The sequence below is a fragment of the Galeopterus variegatus genome, unplaced genomic scaffold (genome assembly GCF_000696425.1).
Source record: "Galeopterus variegatus unplaced genomic scaffold, G_variegatus-3.0.2 Scaffold5823, whole genome shotgun sequence".
In the NCBI taxonomy this organism is placed as follows: domain Eukaryota; kingdom Metazoa; phylum Chordata; class Mammalia; order Dermoptera; family Cynocephalidae; genus Galeopterus; species Galeopterus variegatus.
The window spans coordinates 71,408-86,757 of NW_007731934.1; the positions used below are offsets into that span (position 1 = coordinate 71,408).

Consider the following 15,350-nt stretch of genomic DNA (forward strand, 5'->3'; position numbering starts at 1 on the left):
TGTTAAGTTACTTATGCCAAGATGTGTAGCTACTAAGTGGCAGAATCATAGCTGGAAGCCAGGCCGTTTGCGCTGGGGTCTACACCTTAATAAGAACACAGAGCTGCCTCTGTAATAAAAGGAAGTTGAGCTTGAGCTTGGGGATCTAAGAATAGGGCATTGTGACTAAAGGAGATGGGAAAGAAGGACAAATGAGATTGAAAAAGAGAAAGGCAAGGCAATATTGACCTGTTTTGCATGAGACGCCTACTCTCATGTACCTGTTTTTCCTTCATCTTTGCTTTGGGTACAGATGATCGAATTTTGTCTAAACCTATAATTTTTCATTCAATCATAAGGATAATGCAGTGCAGCTTATATACATATAACCAATGACATTCCTGTAGTTAAAAACTTGACTTTTCATGGATCCTAGTTAGTTACTTTCTGAGAACAGAAGAGAGACAAGTGTAATTCCGTCTTCTTCCTACATTCTCTCCCTGGGAGTGCCATGGTCCCATTTATGGATCCATAACTTCAGTATTCCCTCCACCTCTGCAAGACCCCAGAGAGCATGTAAGCGTTCATGGCAGAATCAGTGACGCCACTTGCTGGTGTGGTCCCTTCCTCAAACACAACCTGTGCTATGATGAATGTGAGAGCTCAGACCCGCCTCCAGGGAACTGCATAGGACAGGAAAGATTCCCTTTCCTCTTGCAGTGGTGGGCTGACCTCGGCCCCCACCAAGAAGAAAGAATCTGCTTTAAGATGAGGATAGTTGGGGTCGTTGTTTGGCTTAAGACTCCCGAGAGGTGATTTTGATGCCATAGTAAAGTATTGAGTCTAAATCATGTTCCTAAATTTGTCACTTTAAAAAGATACATAAATGTGGGCCGGCCCGGTGGCGCACTGGATAGTGCGCNGAGTGATACCCCATAACAGGCACTGTTCTAGGTACTTTATTCGTAATAACTGATTTAATCCTTACAATTCACCCATGAGAGGTGCTCTGATTAGCTTCATTTCACAGAATAGGAAACTTATGCCCAAGATGTTAAGTTACTTATGCCAAGATGTGTAGCTACTAAGTGGCAGAATCATAGCTGGAAGCCAGGCCGTTTGCGCTGGGGTCTACACCTTAATAAGAACACAGAGCTGCCTTTTTTCTGCAAAAATTGACAAGTTGATTCTAAAATTTATATGGAAAGGCAAGGGTCACAGAATAGCCAAAACAACTTTGAAAAAGACTAACAAAAAGAACTAAAACTACCTGATTTCAAAACTTATTTTAAAGCTATAGTAATCAAGAATATCATGTTGTCATTGTAACAGAAAACTAGGTTAATGAGACAGAACAATTTCCAGAAATAGACCCATACATATATGGACAATGGATTTTCAACAGGTGCAGAAGCAATTAAGTGGAGAAAGGATGATGTAACAAATAATGCTAAAACAACTGGATATCCATATCCAAAAAGATGAACTTCATAGATACCTGACAGTACGTGCAAAAATTAACTCAAAATGCCCCGTAGATTAAATGTAAAACCTAAGGGTTGTAGAAGAAAACATATTAAAAACCTTTGTGACCGTGGGCTAAGCAAAGATTTCTTTAATATGACATCAAAAGCACCATCCATAAAAGAAAAAAATTGACATAGCGTGGCTAACATTAATCCCCTAATAAGAAATAGACAAACCCAACACAACCAATAAAGCAAGCACTAAGGTCAGTTCTAAGAGAGTCACAAGCCTACACATTTGCTTTGAAGAGTTTTCTCCAAGAAAGAAATCTAAACTGCATTCAAGAGTAATATCTACATAAATGTGAAAATGTTCATTTAAATCTCTAATAATAAATCTGCATATGGTTTTGCTTGTTCATCCAGATGTTAATATAGCATGAAAATATTTTCTTGAAAAAGGAACACTACTGCATTTTGGCATATATGGTAGACTGGATAATTGTCCAGCAAAGATGTCCACATTCTAATTCCTGGCACCTGTAAATATGTTACCTTACATAGTGAAAGAGACTTTGCAAATGTAATTAAATTAAGGATATTGTGATGGGAGGATTTTCCTGGATTAGCCAGCTGGTGCCAGTGTAATCACAAGGAGCCTTATGAGTGGAAGAGAGAAGCAGATGAAGATACCCAGGGAGATAGTAGCCTAAGAACTCAGTCTGCTGTTGCTGACTTTGAAGATGGATGAAGTGGGCCACATGCCAAGGAATGCAGGCAGCTTCTAAAAGCTGGAAAAGGATAGGAAAAGGGTTTTCCCCAAAAGCTTTCAGAAGGAACACAGCCCTGAGGAAACCTTAATTTCAGTCCAGTGAAACTGATTTCAGACTTCTGACTTACAGAACTGTAAGATAATACATTTGTGTTGTTTTAAGCCAGTAAGTTTCTGGTATTTTGTTATAGCAGCCATAGTAAACTAATACCGTGCATTTCTGTGCTATACAGAATCTACAGTGATGCTGCAAATTTTAGAGTCTTTCCTACCAATGTTAGGAAATACACTAGAATTCCAACTTGTCATCACAAGTAGTATTTTGTGGATACCAAAGCTAAACCATGAGAAACAATATCAAAACAACTAGAAAACTTATGAATTGAAGTTCTATACCACATTCATTGTCAAGTGTAATTATAAATTTTTCACCCCAATCTTCACCCTGATCAGTTATTGGTGTGTGTAGGTGAACAACCATGAATTTTTATTTTCCAATAAACTGCTTGAATTTTTGTGTCTTGGAGGGATGGATTTTCAATACTTCTTATCAAGCTATAAGTATTACTCACGTTAACAAATAGAACCTTAATTTTTTTATGGTTCTCTGTGTCCAAAGCTTGCCTCCACCTCATCACTTTCTACCAGGTATTTACCCAGGCACAAAACAGAAACTCAACAGTGACTCCTTTGAAGCAAATACACATTCTCTAAAATGGTGCAGACCAGCTAGAACAAAGAAAAGAGGATCCCCGCAAAGGCACAAAGCTCTCTGTGACAGTGAAAAGGCCTAAAGAGGGTGAGCTTTCAAAGAGAAAGGAAAAAAAAGAAAAAGAAAAAGAAAAAAAGTAGAATGGGAAACTCAGTAAAATCCTACAGTAAATTCCAATTCATCCGGGATAATTGAAAGCAGGGAGATTAGCATAAGAATGTGAAGGAATACAGGAATTGTCACTGTGCAGAGTAGCAGAATAGAACAACACAGCCCTTAATATGAAAATGATGCTAAATTTAATTTAATCTCTTTGATGATTTGGAAGTCGCCTCAGGGTGCTGCAACATTTCCTCTCTGCAGTCCTGCGGTCATGAATATTAACCATCAGGGTGTGGTGCTGTAAAAGGCAGTTTAGGAAATTTGAGCCTTCCATTTGCAGGCTTCTTAAAAACCACACATATATGCGTATATGCATTTCTTAACGAATGTGTGTCCTTATAGTCATCACCTGGAAACTTCCTGTGGGCCTGTCAGTGGACCAAGATACTTTACGGTGAAGAAAATGCCTCTGTGAGGCTGAACCCACCTTCACTTCATGATCCCTCTTTACATTCTGCGATGAACGCAGTGGGGTAAGCTGGAAGGCTAGCACCTGTTGCACATTCTCTGCGATCTTTCTGCTCTCTCTTACACACTGGATTCCATGGCATAGGGACAGTGTCTATTTTTCTCCTTCTACTATTTATTCCCAGTGCCAGGTTCTTAGTAGATGCTGAATGATAGGTACTGACTGAATGCAGGACTGATTCTTGATTTCCAGAAGCCCACATGGTCTGAAGGTTCCTCTCTGCCTTGGCATCTACATTGGCCACAGAGCCATTGACCAACAGCAGCCAGGACAACTGGGCCAAAATGTTAAACAGGAGATAACACAGTGGCTGATGGGATTTTGTTTTATTAGATTCCAGTCAGGAGCAATTCTCTCCAAAAGAACTTACCCATCCCTTTCACCAGAGAGGGATAGAACATGGCACTTCTGGATACAAAAGAGACACAAAATAAGGCTAATTAAAATGAATCACCTTTTAAATCCCAAGTTAACTTTATTTTTTGTTTAATTAGCAAAGATGAAGAAAAATCAGAAAAGTGCAATGATATGGGGCCACCCTTCACACACTTTTGGGGTACATTAGGAAAAACCATTTGACAGAGTGTGTCAAGAACCTTAGAAATGCTCACACCCTTTGACCCAGTAATTGCACTTTGGAGAATTCGTTCTAGAAAAATAATCTTAAATGTAGAAAAAAACTTTATAAGCAAGAATTATTGATTTGTTATTTTATTTTTAAAAATTTATAGCATTATGTATAATAATGAAAACTGGAAACAATCTAAATATCCAACAGCAGGGGAAAATTAAGTAAATTATAAAATATTATAGGACTATTATGCAGTAATTAAAATATCTTTATTAGAAGTCTTTATGACATGAGAAATACTTGTGATATTATGTTAAGTGAAAATGGCAAGATAGAAAACTTCATATACATTATGAAATCAGTTAGATTATTTTTAAATGCATAGAAACAGGGCCAAGAAAGATATATTAAAAAATTATTAGCCATGATTATCTTTGTGGGTGGAGGGATTATGGATAATTTTTCTCTTTATATTTTTCTATACTGCTCATATTTTCACAGTAGACATATTTTCTTATGTTTAGCCTCACGGAAGGGAAGAGATCCTTTATTTTTGCTCAAGATACTTGTCTCTGAGGATTTAACTCAACACACTTTATTCAGAGAGTTACTGCTCTGGGTGGAGGAAAAGCCACTGGTGGCCCAACCAGAAAGGAGAAGTAGCTGATACATCTTGGAGAGTTCCTGGATGAGGAGGGGTCATTTTGGATCTCTACTCCTGGAACTCTGTAATGTTTGCAGTTGTCACTTTAACTGCCCATGTGGGTTCAGTCCCACTGTTTGGGAGCAGCCCTAGGCTTCAGCTTCAAGGCTCAGCAGGAGGTCAGTCTTGCAGGTATCTTTTGGGTTCTGTTTACAGTTTCCATAGCCAGGTTCCTGTGGTTCTTTGCAAGCAAGCGCCACTACACCCCACCCTCATCCTCTCCAAGCGCTGAGTTCCTTTTGTCTCCTGGTGTTATATCCCCCACCTGCCTAGCACCCCGCCAGCTCCCCCAGGGGCTGCAGCTCTACCTCTGCAGGATATCTACCTAGATGTCCTAGGATGAGCGCTGGCCTCTGAAATGAGCCCTTTAGGAAGCCAAATGCCCACTCTCTTGGCCCTGCTGTCTGCTGCCAGATGCCTCCCTTTTGTGCCCACTTGCCTGCCAAGACAGTGACAATGACCAACTGCGGCCCTCCCTGGTGTGGCCCACCCACCCGGTCCTCCCTACTGCCTGCAGCTGAGGCCCGCCTGGTTCTCTCCCAATCCTGTCTCTGACTCCTTAAGTTTGTCTCTGGGTCTCATCCTCTTCTGAGCATGCATTGCTAAAATCATAGTTCCTTCTCCTGCAACCCACCTCCTTAAAGTTTGTTGAGGCCCGCAGGGAACAAAGCTCCTCCCCCTTCTCCTGTCCTGTTCAGGTATCTTACCCTGGGTGAGTCATTTGAGAAGATAAAATGGAGTGCCTCTTATTAAAATGATGGAGGCCTCTATTCTACAGTATTTGTATCTCTGATGGGATGGAACCTGGAGTCCAGATCCCTGCCTGCTCTTCTTCAAGAGTCTAACAAAGTTATAAATTAATGATGGTGATGATGATGAGCTTTTCTATATGGATGAGCCTGTGCTGAGCATTTAACATGGAGAGTCACACCCGATCTTAAAATAACCCCATGACATGGGTAGGTAACGCTGGTAGCTCCATTTTACAGATGAGGACACCAAGGCACACTTAGGTGAACTTAACTTAGCCAAAGTCACAGAGGTAGTGACTGAAAGATGCAGAATTTGAACTCAGGTCAGAGCTTGATCATTAAATACCATTGCAGGGGACATAACTCCAAGAGCTCCAGGTCCAAGAAAGTGATTGCAACACATTGATGGAGTGGCCATGAGCATGTCCATCTGCAATGTGGGGTCACCACAAAGCATCAGATTCTTATAATAGGCAAGAATATGGGTCCGGTGTTGCAAGAGCTCCTGAGTTTTTAGGAGATGCCACCCAATGTGGATTTTATATACAATCCCTCTGTACTGTAATGTGAGTTCAAACTTTTAAAAACACTGGGTAGGCCAAGTAAAATGCCCTAGTGCTCCACCAGTTTTCAGCTTCTGCACTATGCTAGACTGTGCACCTTCCAATTCCTACTTGTGACATATACTCTACTCTTTCTAAAGGGCTAGGGCTACATACCTGCACAATCTCTAGCATCTCTGCCTTGCTGATGTAGCCATTTCCATCCAGGTCATACATGCTGAAGGCCCATTTCAGCTTCTGCTCCAGCTTCCCCCTTGATGTTACACTCAGGGCTATGATGAATTCTCTAAAGTCTATTGTCCCATCTCCATTTGCATCGAAGGTGCGGAAGACGTGCTCTGCAAATTTGGAAGCATCCCCGTAAGGGAAAAAGTTCCCGTATATTTTCTTAAACTCTTCCATTGACAAATGTCCACTGGGGCAGTCTCTCAAGAAGCCCTTATACCATTCCTGGATCTCGTGCTCTGTGAAGTCTGTGCTTTCCAGCAAGTCCTGCATGACCTCCGGGCGCAGCTTGCTGTTCTGTTTCCCCATCCCGGCAGCAAGAATTCAGCTGCAGATAGAAAAGAAAAAATATGTATTTATCACTTTTTGGAGCTGATCTTTAAGGGTGCATTTTATAATTTGCGATTGTTCCTTTGGGGAAAATAAAAATCAAACAAACTCTGTACTAGTCCAGTAACATTGTCTAGGTTTGGCAACATAGCATTCAGCCAAACAAAATAATAGAAAGATAGGCCAGCAGAAGGTGCAGAGCAGAAATATCACTGACCAAAACGCTGATATTTCTTTTCTACAGAGCCAACCCAAAAGCAAAAGATTCAGAAGGGGAGAGAGAATAAATTGGTTACGTGGTTCCAGCTTATCAATTTGCAAGAGGTTGAGCCTGGATTAAAAAGGCTGGAGTTCTAACACCTAATCCAAGTATTAGCAGGGAAAATTAAAAGAGAGGAAGAGGAAGAGAGACCAAAAGAAAGAATTTTGCATATTTTATTGTTAGAATATCTCCAAGTTAAGTGCTGCTTGTGGTACCTTCTGAATATTATAAACACAAACATGAGGAAGGAAAACGGAAACAAACCTATCTAATACCATTAAAGGCTCCCAAGCTAGTTCATTTACTTAAATTCACAGAGTAAATCCCTGCCAACATTGGGTTTAGATGGTAAAGATAAAGCTTTATGAAGTTGTTTGTGTTTTGTGATTGTAGCTTATGAAATAGACCAAACTTTCCTTTGTAAAATACAAATAACTTTGTATTTTCTTATCATAACAGTAGCACACATCCATAGTAAAATAACACAGTGATTCATAAAGAAAAAGCCAGCATCCTTTCAAACCCTAACCCTTAGACACAACCACTGCTAGCATTTTTGTGTGTTCTTCCAGATTTTTTGTATGCATGCTTATTTTAATGTGCTATTAATATATGTTTTAATACCTTTAAATTTAAAGAATGCACACCCTTTTGTTACCTATTTTTTAACTTAATATAGTGTGGGGAATAAAGGCGACTTTTATTAGATAGGAAACTATCTGTAACTACCATCTTCCCATTCCAAGGGCCTTCAGTGTTTACTGAGCACCATGTACCAGGCGTGTTTCTGGTGCTGTGGATGCAAAGAATAAGATACAGCCCCTCCTCCCTAAAGGCACCCAGCCATGTGTACAGGGGTGGGGGGGTGGCAGTGAGGGGACAATACAATAGACATGCCACACACGGAACCAGAGGAATAGACAGTGAATGCACTGTGAATACCCAGAAAGGATGCCCAAGCCAGAGGCAGCATGGCTGCTATCAGGGAAGCCTTCATGGAGGAAGTGATATCTGAGCTTAGGTCCTAATTCCAAGGACTTGTGATTTAAGCACTGTCAAGATGAACCTTCTCAGAAAGGAGCTCTGCAATTATACTTGTATTTTGCATTTTCCTCTATTGGAAAAAATCCTGAAAGTAAGCCTTGGAAAATTATAGAATATCTGAAAGACAATAAATCCCCATTTTAATCATGCTTGCCAATTCTCTGTGCGATTTTATGCGTTGTAGTGTTTGTTTGTTAATGTCTGTCTCCATCTACATGGTCAACCTCTTGAGGCAGAGTCTCCATTGGGGTTGCTTTGTCACTCTAGGGCCCACCACAAATGTCACTTGGTTACTAGGAATGAGGAAATGACTGATAGACAGAAAGATAATTACAAGATGGAAATATGAATAGTCTTCTTGGGAAAGAAGGCCTTTTTTTTTCCCCTTTTTGTCTTTTTTCATGACCGGCAACGGATCGCAACCCTCAGTGTCGCGCCCATACCGGACCGGGACCGGCAACGGGATCCCAACCCTTGGTGTTGTTCCCGCACCTCGCTCAGCCAGTGAGCGGCCGGTCTGTATGTGCGATCCGAACCCTCGGCGGGAGCGCCGCCGCGCTCCCAAGCGGCGCACTGTAGCAGTGCGCCACCGGGCCGGCCTGAAAGAAGGCCTTTTGCTTGAAGGGTGAAGGCCTGGCTTTCAGAATGCTATTTGACACACTAAAAGCTATCTGGTCATTAAGATTTGGTCTTAGGATCTCTTTTATTAAATAGCTTATATGTTTCCTCACTAAAAATAAATTCCTACAGGGCAGTGTTTGTATCTCATGCCATGCAAACCTCTCTTGTAATATCCATAGTTCAGGAAACGACAAGCAATCCTTAATAATTGCCGAGCTGATTGATTTTGTTTTCTGAATTCTGCACTGGAGGCAGAACCTGGCTCTGCACTGCTCACATGCAGGTGTCTCACCACAGGCAGGGAGAATGGAGCACCCTCCCTATAAACATGACCAGCAGCTGTAGCAGCTGCAGGAAGGAACGTACTTTGGGAGGTCTCTCTTTACGTGGAATCAAGCAAATACCATTTTAAGCAAGAGCAAAATTAAATTACAACTCCACATAGAGCACGAACAGAATTTATAAATTGAACATTCCAGTAACTTTTGCTTTCCTCTTGTGTGTGTGTGTGTTTTTTTTTTTTTTTTTTTTTTGCTGGAGATTAAAAATATGAAGTTAGAAGGCTGGTTTTTATTAGAATTTTAAAACTGTCACATGGTTGCTAAGTTGGCAATTTGCCTCAGGCCAGAATTCAGAAACATGAGGTAATACATAATACATGGCTTTACAGAGCTCTGGAACATTTTTATGAAATTTACAAATAATTTCAAGTTTTCCTTTTGGGGAGTTCTTTGGCATATAGCTCTTTAGTGTGGTGTTCAATCAAATTACCATTATTACAGTCTGATTATGAGCAAATTACCACATGCCTGGCCTTGGGGGGGGTGCCATTTGGATATTTAAATCTATTCCTTTAAAGAATAACTTATTTCCCTATATATATAAAGTACTGTTTCTTCAAAACCAAACTTAAGTTCCTTTCCCAATATTTAAAAAGTGATTCTCATTTATTAGCTGCACTAGAGCTAGAAACAAATTACCTCAACATTTTGGCTAAGTCTCCCATGGAGACTGATCTGTGTGCAGCTATTTTTCAGTAAACAGTAATTACACCACATTTACAAATTCATTAACACAGAAAGGCCATAACACAAACAAGACTGAAGAGAGTGGAATAAGTTATTTGGGAAGCGGGTGTTTGCAATTTACGTAGATAACTACAAATACTTTATTAAATATGATCATTTGAACTTGAGAAAACCATCTGGACTTGGTTAGACCGTAAAACAAAAATCTCAAGGGACATATGATAGAGTTTCATTCCTTGGGTGGGGAGGGAGAAGATAAGGAATGCCCGACAATACCTTTTTCTTTTGGAAGTCAGAAATTTCTGCCTGTTTGAGTTGAAGGGGGGGGTTTTAATTGGCCTATTTGTCTTTAATTATTGGTTTGTATTGGTTTTTAAAATATTCTAAACACAGGTCCCTTGTCAGGAAGGTGTAATACAAATATTTTCTGCAGTGTGTGTCTTGTCTTTTCATTTGTAAAGTTTGTCTTTTGATGAACAGAACTTTTTAATTTTGAAAAAGTACAATTTATCATTTTTCATCTTTAATGTTTAATGCTTTTGTATACTATTTTTGACCATTCCAAGATTGCAATGATATTCTGCCATGTTTTCTTCTATAACTTATTGTTGGGAAAATGGAACAATTTGGTCAGGCTCCCCTGGCCTCGGAGCTGGTTCAGGGCAGTTCAGTAAATAATGTGTGTGTGGGTGGAGTACGTGCACCTGCAAGGCAACACCACTTTGGCTGGTTTTTACTGCCTTGGCAGTGTTTTTCCAGACCTGCAGCTTCCAAGGACGATGTGGCCAGTTACCTAGCCTGCATTATATAGACCCGCATGAAGGGGACTGGTGACCCAGCCTGGCGTGTGAAGGGTTTGTGACCCAGTCTGTGAATGGGCTTGAGGGGTCTGGGAGCTCCAGACCCAGCCCTAGCTCAACCATCAGCTCAGTCGGAGCAAGATCACCAGCAGGTAAAAGAGCCGCGACAACTAGCGTGGTCACCCAGCTTTACAATTGGTGTCACGGACAGGATTAAGAGCTAGACAACTGGCGCTGTGAGTAGGATTCCAGGCCTTAGCCGTAGCTTTGTTGTAGCCAGACACCTATGTGTAAAGCTTGGGTTTTGAGTCAGGGCCAGAGGCTGTGGTAAACGAAAACATCTTACCCTTGATGGTCCTTCCAACATTACCCTATCGAACCTTCACAGCAATCCTGTGTGATAGTCAGGGCAGGCTTTCTCCGTTTTATAGGCAAAGAAGTGAAAACTCAGAGAGGCTAACTGACTTGTCCCAAGTCACATGGCTTGTGAATGAGAACGTCAAACCCTGAGCTTGGGTTGCTGCTCAGCTGTCTACTGGTTTTACCACTGCTAGCGCCATGGACAAAGCACCTGCAGAAGTTAAGACAGCAGTTCCATAAAAAGTCAGGAAGAAATGGATAAGAGGGAGTAGGTACCATCCCGGTGGAGCTCATTCATTCCACAAATAGAAATTAAGTGTGCACCAGGAGTGAGGCATGACTCTTAGGCACTTGGGGATTTAGCAGAAAGCAAATAGACAAAAATACCTGTTCTCATGGTGCTTACAGTCTAGTGGCAAGAGATATACAATAAATAAGTCAGTGAAATGTTAGAGAGGAAAGCAAATAGAAAAAAATACCTGTTCTCCTGGTGCTTACAGTCTAGTGGCAAGAGATATACAATAAATAAGTCAGTGAAATGTTAGAGAGGAGAATAGAAGAGAAGAGGGTTGGAGAATGTCAGGGCTGGCTGGTTGGGTGTTGAAATTTTAAATATGAAACCATGGAAGGCCCCATTGAAAAAGTGACATTTGAAAAAGACCAGAGGAAGTGAGGGAGGTGGCTGTGGAGATAACTGGAAGAAGATTCTTCCAGGCAGAGAGCACAGCAAGTGCAAAGGGTCTGAAATGGAGGTGTGCTGGCCTCACCCAGGATGTGGCTGGCTGGAGGGCGTGAAGGCGTGTGTGGTGGTGCAGGACCTGGGGGTGACTGTGAGGACCGTGGCTTTCACTCTGAGTTGCAGCCACTGCAGCGGTTTCAGCAGAGAAGAGATAGTGACTTATATTCTAACGGGATTCCTGTGGTTGCTGTGGTCAGAATTCTTTAGGAAACCAGTGAGGGGGCCCCTGCAATGATCCAGGCACGAGCGGATGGTGGCTGGAACCAGGGTGGTAGCAGCAGAGGAGCAGACACGTGGTTGGATTCTGGACACAGCCCGATGGGGGCATCAGCAGGACTGGCTGATGGTTCAGATGTAGGGTGCGAAACAAGAGCACAGTGCCGCCTAACTCCGAGGTCTTGGTCTGAGCAACTGTAAAGGGGATTCTTTTCACTTTGGTTTCATCGGCATGTGCTGTTCATTCTGTCTCCCAAGTCAGTCGCAAATTCATCCACTTCTCACCATCTCCTCAGTCCAAATCACCATCTCCTTCCTGGTCTTCTCCAACACTCTCATCACCGAAAGCTCACTTTTCACTCTTGTCCTCCATCTCCCCACCCCGGCCGCAATGTATTCTCCACTAGCTCCCTGCCCCCAGAGTGACCTTTAAAAACACAAATCAGACTGCGTCGCTCCCCTGCTTAAAGTTCTACGAGGGCTTCCCAATACACAGCTCCCTCCTTTGGCCCACAGCGCTCTGTATGAGCTGGACGCAGGCCATCTCCGGCTTCTCCCCCAGTCCTCTCTCCGCTCCAGGTGCCCTAGTCTCCTGGATGCTCCGTCTTTTACCTTGTAAGGGCCTTTGCTTCAGTGCCGCGTTTCCGTAAGTGAAAACACACCTGTTCTATTCAACATGGGCATCCTGTTATTCAGTAGTTTACTCTGAGAAGGGCAATGTGGAATTTCTCAACTTCTTTGGGGTCATATCCACTCTTCCAGGGTTCAAAAAATAAATCTGAGGTTAATATTGATCACAGATGAAGAAGAAAAAATAGGAGAAGATACTAAAACACCAACAAAACAACTATCACCAGGAATCTATAAAGGTAGTTTTCCATTTAAAAGAAAAATAAAGAAACAGCAACTAAAAATGATGCCACAGTGAAAGGAAACGGTAGCTAATGAACAGTCTTCTGGAATGCATGTGCTCCCTTCTTGATTTTTTTTGTATCTGTGGGGGAAAGACCTGCAGCACTGCATTTCTACAATTCCTCATAAGGCTCTGAAAACTCTGAGTTAATTCCTCAGAGCCCAGGGATAGATATTACAGGGAAAAGTCCATAACTTACCCTGGACAGCCAGACTAACTCCAGAGGAAAAGTCTCAATGTAAATTGCACTGAAGTCTCCTAAAATGGAAGTTACAAGATGCCAGCAGCTAAAGTCAAGTTTGGCAGCAACGAGAAACATAGAACCCACAGCAGTTCCAGAAACAGACCAGGTTAATTAAAATGTTTGCCTAATTTGGGGCATGTAAGCTTATCTACTAAGAGTTGTTTTGAATTTTCAAACATTGGAATGTCTAAATTAGGAAAACATAACTAGAAGAGGGTTTCTAAAATGTAAGTCAGGAACTTATAAAGTTCTTTATGGTCCTTTATTATGGATAAAGGGGAGAAAACCTCCATTTATCATGGACTTAGACATTAGATATTTTAGCTGTCTGAATTTTACAGGTGGCTAAAATCCTGCAAATTCATTTCTAGGTCAGTTGTCTTTGATTCTACTAAATAAAAACTTGAAGAGCACATTGCTTTAGAACTTCTCTTCAATGGAACCGGTGGGAATTTGAAAGGAGACCATACACACGAACTGACATAATTATATACAGCAGGCAAATTAGGAATAAAATACAGTGGTGCATCGAGGGAAAAATTAAAATTTAAGAAAAGGGAGAATTGAAGAGATATATAACAATCTCACTAACTTGATCTTTATCTTAATCAAAGAATATTCTCTCCTCTGGCCTCTGGTAAGATGAGATGATGCAGGAAAATGAGACCTCATCTGGATCACAAAATGGCTTTGCTGGAATTGTCTGAAATGCGAGTATGTTATAAAGCCACTGCTTGCAGTGCGGCCTTCTTCCCAATGAGGATGGCCATGTGGACTCACGTCTCCTGTTTGAGGATTCCTAGCCTGGGACACCCGGTCACATGCCTGACCCTCACTCCCCCTGCAGGAAGGTGATGATAGCTGAAGTGGTATAAACAATCGAATAAGCAGGAGGCTCTTTAGAAACAAATGTGCTCTTCCTTTTGCCTTCCTCATGGTGTGAGATAAAGCCCAGGAAATCATCTGGTCTTCTCAGGGTGAAGCAGGGGTTATGGTCTGCAAACTCTCTGAGCCCTCAATCTACAGAGCATGCATTTCAGATTGCAGAAGGCTGGCCTTGGGTTCTCTTCCAAGTTTTATTTTCCATAAAAATAAAGTGCAGCCCACATAACTGCCAATAATACATATATTCCTGGTAAGAATCTGAACAGAACATTATCTAACAACAACCCTCCCCTTTTCCCCCAAATGTGGAAATATCATTTTTGGTTTTGCTGATTACCAAAGTGATATATCATTATTGTAAAAAATCTAAGTAATAAAGGGACGTAAAAATGGGAAAGTGGGGGCCGGCCCGGTGGCGCACTGCTACAGTGCGCCACTTGGGAGTGTGGCGGCGCTCCCGCCGAGGGTTCGGATCCCACATACAGACTGGCTGCTCACTGGCTGAGCAAGGTGCAGGCGCAACACCGAGGGTTGCGATCCTGTTGCCGGTCCCGGTCCAGTACGGGCGCGACACTGAGGGTTGCAATCCGTTGCCGGTCACGAAAAAAGACAAAAAGGAAAAAAAAAAAAAATGGGAAAGTGAACACCCTCATTCTGATCCAATAGCACTCCAAAGAACATAAGCACTAATAACAGTTTTATTTATATATACCCTCCTAGGCTTTTAAATGCACATGCATGAAATCTGTACACTCTAACATAATAAGATCACCCTATACTATTCTTTAACCTTCATTTCACTTAAAAGTATATTTTGAACATTCTTCCGTGTTATACATATGGATGTATCTCATCCTTTTAAACTGCTGAATTTTCATTTATTAATTGATTCAACAGACAGTATTAAGCACTGACCTTGTGCTAAGCAAGGAATTAAGTAACAGACATACCACTTAATCATGTGAGGCTTACATCACTAAGCATCAGGGAAATGCTAATCAAAACCACATTGAGATATCATCCCATGCCAGTCAGACTGGCCATTATCAAAAAGACAGAAAATAACAAATTCTGGTGAGGATGGGGAGAAAGGGAAACCCTCCTACACTGTTGGCGGGACTGTAATTTGTGCAGCCATTATGGAAAACAGTATGGAGTTTCCTCAAACAACTACAGATAGAACTGCCATATGATCCAGCAATTCCACTGCTGGGTGTATACTCAAAGGAATGGAAATCATCATGCCAAAGGGATACCTGCACTCCCATGTTTATCGCAGCTCTATTTACAACAGCTGAGAGTTGGAACCAGCCTAAATGTCCACCCACAGATAACTGGGTAAGGAAAACATGGTATATATACATAATGGAATACTACTCTGCCATAAAAGGAATGAAATTCCGCCATTTGCAGCAACATGGATGAATTTAGAGAAAATTATGTTAAGTGAAATAAGCCACACACAGAAAGAGAAATACCACATGTCCTCACTCATATGTGGGAGCTAATATAATAAAATAAAATAAATAAATAA

The 15,350-nt window shown here is 41.5% G+C and overlaps 1 protein-coding gene across 1 annotated transcript in view; it reads right to left on the reverse strand.

Annotated features, from left to right (window-relative positions):
* NCALD (neurocalcin delta) overlaps positions 1-15,350 on the reverse strand; it is a 94,920-nt gene that overhangs the window by 25,759 nt on the left and 53,811 nt on the right. The window contains exon 2 of the mRNA XM_008590054.1: positions 6,306-6,702. Coding sequence (XP_008588276.1) covers positions 6,306-6,683 — 378 coding nt within the window. The 5' untranslated portion in view covers positions 6,684-6,702. The remainder of the gene's footprint in view (positions 1-6,305; positions 6,703-15,350) is intronic.